Source organism: Pelophylax lessonae (genome assembly GCF_965119305.1).
Source record: "Pelophylax lessonae genome assembly, chromosome: 3".
In the NCBI taxonomy this organism is placed as follows: domain Eukaryota; kingdom Metazoa; phylum Chordata; class Amphibia; order Anura; family Ranidae; genus Pelophylax; species Pelophylax lessonae.
Genome location: NC_138770.1, coordinates 198,075,348 through 198,082,693, shown reverse-complemented (window position 1 = coordinate 198,082,693; position 7,346 = coordinate 198,075,348). Strand labels below are relative to the sequence as shown.

Genomic DNA, 7,346 nt, shown 5'->3' with positions numbered 1-7,346 from the left:
AGTGACAGTTTTCTGCTCAGTGCTCACTCTGTGGGGGAGATTTACTAAAACTGGAGAAGGCAAAATCTGTGCATGGTAGCCAATCAGCTTCTAACTTCAGCTTGTTCAGTTAAGCTTTGACAATAAAACCTGGAAGCTGATTGGTTTCTATACAAAGCTGCACCAGATTTTGCATTCTCCAGTTTTAGTAAATCACCCCTTGTATGTCTGTAAAAATGGGTTGGGTCCCTATTTTGTATTTGGTATGTTTGGAGCAGCAGGTAAAGTGTCACCCTCTCTCACTCTGTCATCAGCAGTGCCAGATATGACATGCTGGGTGGGATTAGTACACATACAGCTTGTTCTTTTTTAATTTCTTTCAAATATGTATGATTGTTGGATCGCTATTGCGATCTTATCATCAACATTGTTTTTTCTGAAATATATTTTATTTTTATTTTTTTTTAAGCTTAGCTTTTTTCCCATAGATCCATAAAACTGAACTCTAGGCAGATATAAAATACACACACCACACTATATTCATTGACACATCAATAAATAAATTTTTAAATGCAAGCAGTGTAAGTACCTGAATTAGTCAAGATATTATCCTCTTGCAGCCTGCTGTACAGCAGTGCTCATCCTAGAAGAGGGAGAAGCAGCACAAGAAGCCCGTGAGTTGTGCTGCAGTGCTTAAGTACTGACAAGGACATGGTGACATATTGAATTTTATTAGTTCTTCGATGTTGTGGCTGCATTCTTTTTTTTTTTCTTTTACTTTATTTATACCTGGTGATCCAGCCATTAAAGCTTGGAAAACACAGTGAGTTTTTTGTTTAACCAGCAGGCTGAACAAAAAAACCTAACAGATCCCAATCCCAGCATCCATGCAAGCGATATGAATGCAGGGATCTCCTCCAATGCACTATTGTATTCTGACAGCCAGGACTCCCCATATCAGAATACACGGATCAGCGCTTTTGTTGAACAGAGAGGGGTACACATAGATCTAAATTTGGCCGGTTCTTGCTGAACGCCGAGTTTCAGTACATGTATACCCAGCTTTAGTCTGTTATTTTTTTTTATTTTTTAACAGACCAGGCTGTCCAACAAAATTTGCAGAGGCAAACCATTTACCGCTGAGGGATGCTTACAATGGTCAGCTTTAAAATCTTTTATAGATCCTATGCGCTACCACTTTCGCTAAAATACTGGAGTGATAATATAGTTTAAGTAGCTGCTCACATAGTTTTACGTGCCCCCACATGTGCAAATAAAATATAAATAATTTTAATGTGGCAGGATATATATATATATATATATATACATACATACATACATACAGTGATATATACCGTATATTATGAATAGTGCTCAATAAAATAAAATAATAACAAAAATTGTGATGGTGTCCAGTTGTGATTACCGTAATTGCTTCTATATACAGTAAATAACGTAAAAACTTATTTATTCAATGTTTAATTCTTAATATTTATTAGATGATACATTGAATGAATATTATGTGTATATATATATATATATATATATATATATATATATATATATATATATATATATATATATATATATATATATATATATATATATCTATGGATTTTATTAATAGGAAAGGTGAAAGAGTTTTTACATTACCCACTACATATAGGAGTAATTATTCACAACTGGACATGATTCTTATTATTTAATTTTATTGAGCACTAGTCACAATATATATATCACATTAATAAAGCACCACATTAAAATTACATAATCTTTATAATGATCAACTTTTATTCATGTATGTAAAAACTTTATCTGTGTATTGTTATGTTTGAGTGGAGTGCAGTTTTAAAGGAAAGAAAATTTCCTTCCTTAGATTTCTCTTTCCTGTGATTTCTGTTTCCTGTACATGTCTGTATATTTACCTAAGATTGCTGAACCAGAACAGGGCACTGTCATATGCAAAAGAGAAGATAAGCACTTACTTTTCTGACAAAAAATTTAGGGCTACTAAGAAAAGAGTCCACATAATGCCAGATCAGAGCCAAAGTACAGATAGTCAAAGATAGATCAGAGCCAAAGTACATGATCATTGTGAACCTGGTCTCCATTACAATTACTATGGAAAATCATCTATTGGCCTTCTATTTTTTGTTTTATATCCTCTGAAAAAATCTGAAGATTATGGAAACTGTTCTCCTTTACATAGCTCTGACCACCACTAAACACCATGTCAGAGCTCACTGCTGTTTGTTGACTGTTTCCCACTTGGTTTCTTATAATCCTTCATTAATTTGTATTCATTTACTTAGTTAGTAAATCATCTATCCAATGTCAGGAGCAAATGCAATCATACATGGCAAAAAATAGTTTAAGCTGGCACTTTGCAGAATTAGGATCTTGTATTTAAGGAACGCAGATGGTATGAGTGGAGTTCTCGGAGTATGGGCAGCATAAAAAGAAGCAATTGCAGTTCCATTTAAAATGTGGTGTTATCAACGTTCAAGTGATGCAGTCATTATGGAAAACATCACTATACCAACTGGGCCCAAGGTATTTTCTGGCTGAAAGTCAGATGGCTTGAATATATGGTTCCAGTGTCATCCAGTATCATTTTGGAAGGGTAAATTGTCAGACAGAAGCATTGCAATATGCAGTTCCATACACTATACTTAATAGGAGTTCCAAGAGAGGCAGGGAGAGCATATTACCCAATAATTTCTTCTGTAGGGCCTAAATTGAATGAGTAATTTGCTCTTTCTAAAAAAAGATATCTTAGATATCACTAGATAAAATAGATGTAAACTGATGTAAAAAAAAAGTACAAGAACAACTCTTGAAGAGAAAAGTGATGCAATTAGTTGTTCTGGGTGTCACGTAGAGCATGACTTTTAGCAGGCAATGGCGGACGAGGCTTAGGTGCAATAATTTCAGGCCGGGTGACACTAATTGGAGCCATGGCTGATAGAACGTTCTTAACTGCAGCTTTTTCAAGAACACCAGGTTTCTTCTCTGAAGAGGAATATGTCATAGATCGTTGCCGAACAGCTGGATTTTTGCGAGGGGCTGGCTCAGGAGGTTTATGAGGCCGATTTTGACCTGGTGGAGGATTAGGCCCGGTGTTGACTGGACCATATAATGGATTATCAACCATTTCTGGTTTGTCAGCTGAAGCTGGAGGGCAACTGTAAAGAGATAATTTATTAGTGAAAAATCAAAAAGAAAATGAAACAAAAGACAATTTGGGCAATTTTGTGCTGTGAGTATTAATGTACATTGAGAAAGAGCGTGGCAAATTGTGCATTTTACCATGTGCTGCTGCAAGGTATAGGTCTGAAGGGAAAGGGTTCATTTTTACATATAGCGCTTTTTTGTAACACAAAGGATTCACAATAAATAATTATACAGTATTGGGGGTTCTTTAAAGAGCTGTAGAGCTGAATCAGGTCTAGATGGATTTCGAATATCTTGTGAATGACTAGCTACTAACAAAGAACTTAACCCTCCTCTTGTGTTAGGGTCAAAACTGACCCGTTTTCAGGTTTTGAATGTCTATAAGTATCACATAAATTTGTTTATTGCATCAAGATTTTTTTACTTTGTCAGGAACCTCTATTTAAACAATGTAATAGAAAAATAAGCCTTTTCACTAAATTATAAAATACTGTGGTGAAAATTAAGACGTTCATGGTGTTAGGGTCAATTCTGACCCAGTTATAATATAGGATTTTAGGACACTAATAAGTGCCAAAACTGAAATCATAAACACTCTCTCTGCTTAGTAACAGTGACAGCCAATCCCCTCTCAACCCTGTGAGCTGTACTTAGGGAGGAGCCTATCTCTTTTACTGCTTGTCTGCTTCTCTTAATAAAGTGAAGAAACATAGGACAAATTCATTTCAGAGTTGCTGACTTTATTTTACCATTTTTTCAATTTGACAATGAGAGGTATGCTATCAAAAGAAAGGTCTAGGGGTCACACCAAAAATATTAAAACCAATCTTTTCAAGGATAAAGAAGCCTAACAAGGTAACCAAGAGGTAAGAAACAAATTTGATGATAAATAATTATTCAGAGGGTATTTTATGGCTGATTTAAAACACGGGTCAAAACTGACCCTAACATCGTGGATAGTAACGGAATTCTAACATAAGAGGAGGGTTAATGAATAAGAAATCAAACAAACTGTATGATGCAATACAATCCCTCCAGTAGAAAATAAATGATGGATGTACTTACAATGACTCCTGCTGGCGGGTACTTGCAGGCCCTCGAGCACTGGGACAAGGTGAAAACTTTTGAGTTGATGTAGGATTACGAGCAGGAGGTGTGATTGGTGTGTCTCCACGTCCCAGCACTGGAGAGACTGGTTTGACTCGCTGTTCAGTCACTTTGAATCCTGCAGGGGTTCCGGGAGGACTCTGCTTCACCTGGTTTGCTATTATTTGATTTGCCACATTTTGATCCACACTGGAAACAGATAAAAAAAGGAAGCACGAAGAAGACATGAATGGTCGGAAAGCCTGAGACAGACATAACAAATTGTGACCTGAAAGACTCAAGACTTAAGCTGGCAATAGATGTATAGAATTTCAAAAGAAAATTATTTGGAAAAGTCTCAAAAAAATTTGTACAAAAATTCTCAGAACATTTAAATGTTGTTTGAATGATTTTGTTTGCCTTTAACATTTGATTTTGGAATAAATTTAATTTTCCATCCTGCTCCTTCAAATTTTCTCTTTTAATAATTTTTATTGTTTAAAATAAAAAAAAAATCAGAGAAGAAAATAACATAAAATGTAAATCACAGGCATTTAAAGTTAAAGCGCTAGTAAACCACACCAAAAATAAAATAAATTGGGCCCATGGGCGGTTTAAGTCATAACGTGCTAGTATGCATCACATACTAGCACATTATGACAGACTTACCTGAAAACAGAGCCCTTCAGTGCAGCGCTGTCATGCATCCCGGTGCTTCCGACTTCACCTGGTCTTCTGTCTGGGTTTGCGGGATTTGGCTATATGAATGACCGAGCTGCATTGACGTCACTCCCGCGCATGCAAACGGGAGTCATGGCCATGGCACAGAGTTCTGACAGAGGGCACAGTGACGTTACCGGCTGCTGCTAAAGTAAATATCTCCTAACTGGTGCACATTTAGGAGATATATACTGTACCTCTAGGTAAGCCTTATTATAGGCTCACCTATATGTAAAAATCAATGTGGTGACTTTACTACCACTTTAACTAGCAATAAGTGTGTGAATTGTTAACAAAGAATGTCCTGTGGAAGGAAACAACGATAATAAATACTGTATATATTCTGAAGAGATTTGAATTGGGGGAGTAAATTCCTAAATGTGTTGAAAAAAGGGTGAGAAACAAAGTAAAGAAAGTATAGATCAAGAAGAGGATAACTTAGGAGAAGGGAATAAGTGCACACAATTCCAAATAAGTTCCAATTAAATTATTTTTTACTTTTTTTTTTTGCAAGATTTTGTACCTAAGGCTTCCATGTTTCATTAAATAAAGTAATTTTTTCATTTATTATTATAATGCATGCCAATTTTGTTTTAAACAAATTGAATGATATTGTAGAGGCTCTCCAGGATTTGGCAATTGCTACTTTAGCCTCTAAGAAAATAAATTAGATTAATTTCTTAGAATGTGCAGGCATCTTTTTTTATTGGTCAGTTTGGAAGGGCTTGCCAAGGGGACATATTCAGATACATTTATAAGACTATATTTTTTAGTCCAGAATTTCTCAACTTCTGGGCATGTTCACCAAGTATGATATGCAGTCCCTTCTTTTCCACAACCTCTAAAACAATCAAAAGAAGCATTTGGAATATAAGAAGCTAATCTTGTAGTTTGAAATATAAGAAGATAATCTTATAATTTGGAATATAAGAAGCTAATCTTGTACCCTGTAATTAGCTTCTATAATGTATGGTATTTATCGGCGTATAACACACACTTTTTCCCCCTGAAAATATAGTAGCAAACAATGAGTGCGCGTTATACACGGATATTTATTTTACCAACGGGGGCGGGGAACGGGCAGTCTGCCCTGGGTGTCACACATTGCGGGTGGGGAGAGTGTCAGGTCGGCTGCCCAGCCTCTCCTGGCCCTGGGACAGCCCTGCCAGTGTACTCTAAATACCTTGTTAGCTTTGTTCTTTTTGGTCACTCTCCTTCTCCCACTCCTCCTCTGAGTGTAGCTTCAGATTGGTGAAGGAGAGCAATCACATGACAGGCCACTAAACATCAGAGGAGAGCCGCGGTTACCTGACCGACCATGAAAGAACGGAGCTAACAAGGTATTTAAAGGCGTCGGTTTACAATGACAGTGACACAATGTAGGAAGCATCTATGAAAGGGGGCTGGCAGTGATTTTTTTTTTTACTTTAGAGTACGCTGACAGGGCTGTCCCAGGAGACCGGGGGTCTCCTGGGAGTGCAGGGGGGCTGTGCAATGTAAAGGGGACTTTATAATAAAAGGAGGTGTGTACTGTGCATGGGGGGAACTGTGTAATGTAAAGGGGGCTGTGCAATGTATAGGGGGGACTGTATAATGAACATAAGTAAAGTATAATCCCACAGGAGTGGTGGGGGAAACTGCATGTGATTCGGACAGAAATCGCACCGTATTCATGTTCAAATCCCATGTGATTCTTTACAGTGCGATTTGAGCCCATTCATTTTGTATGGACTCAAATTGCACCGCAAAGACATAGGTTTCCGGTATCAGAGCATTTGCATAAGTAAGAGTACTCGTGCAAATGCTTAGTATTGGCACAGATACCGGTATCGGTGCAAACCTAGATCTACTATCAGCTATGTAGTGCAAGGGCCTGTCTGATTTGATACAAATTGAATGTCACCTGTAGTCTGGCAGTTGCTGCTCTGCTATGTGGCTTCCTCATACTGATGAAACATGGCTTCCTAAGTGTGCATAACAGTATCACATAAAGAAAGTCCTGTATTAAAGAGGACTTTAAGCAGGGCTGTGTTTTTGATATTGTTATGGTCCCTTGGGAGCTGGAAGAGAGTGAGTATCATCAGCAGAGGTTTAGGTAGTTTACAGGGCAGCGACTTCCACACCTCAGGAGGCTTTTATTAAAAAAATGGGTAAACACAAATCTTTTAGTAGGAGTCGTTACTTTAACCTCCCTGGCGGTATGATTCTGTCAGGAATTACATACCAAAGCGGTACAATTCTTTTCATGGAAATTTGGCGTTATGTATTATAGGCCTACAATTCTTAGTAATTACTGACTTAAACCTGACCAAAACAAGACTCTAGTAGACATCCCAGATGTGATAAATTTGAAACACAAATGCGTGAATTATAATCAAATCAATAAT

The 7,346-nt window shown here is 37.1% G+C and overlaps 1 protein-coding gene across 3 annotated transcripts in view; it reads right to left on the bottom strand.

Annotated features, from left to right (window-relative positions):
- Nucleotides 1-2,771: 2,771 nt before the first annotated feature.
- Nucleotides 2,772-7,346, bottom strand: part of INPP5D (inositol polyphosphate-5-phosphatase D) — a 222,847-nt gene continuing 218,272 nt past the window's right edge. For all 3 annotated transcript variants that reach the window (XM_082251273.1, XM_082251274.1, XM_082251275.1), the window contains 2 exons: nt 4,219-4,449; nt 2,772-3,164 (listed from right to left, as the gene is read on the bottom strand). In XM_082251273.1, coding sequence (XP_082107399.1) covers nt 2,837-3,164; nt 4,219-4,449 — 559 coding nt within the window. In that variant the 3' untranslated portion in view covers nt 2,772-2,836. The remainder of the gene's footprint in view (nt 3,165-4,218; nt 4,450-7,346) is intronic.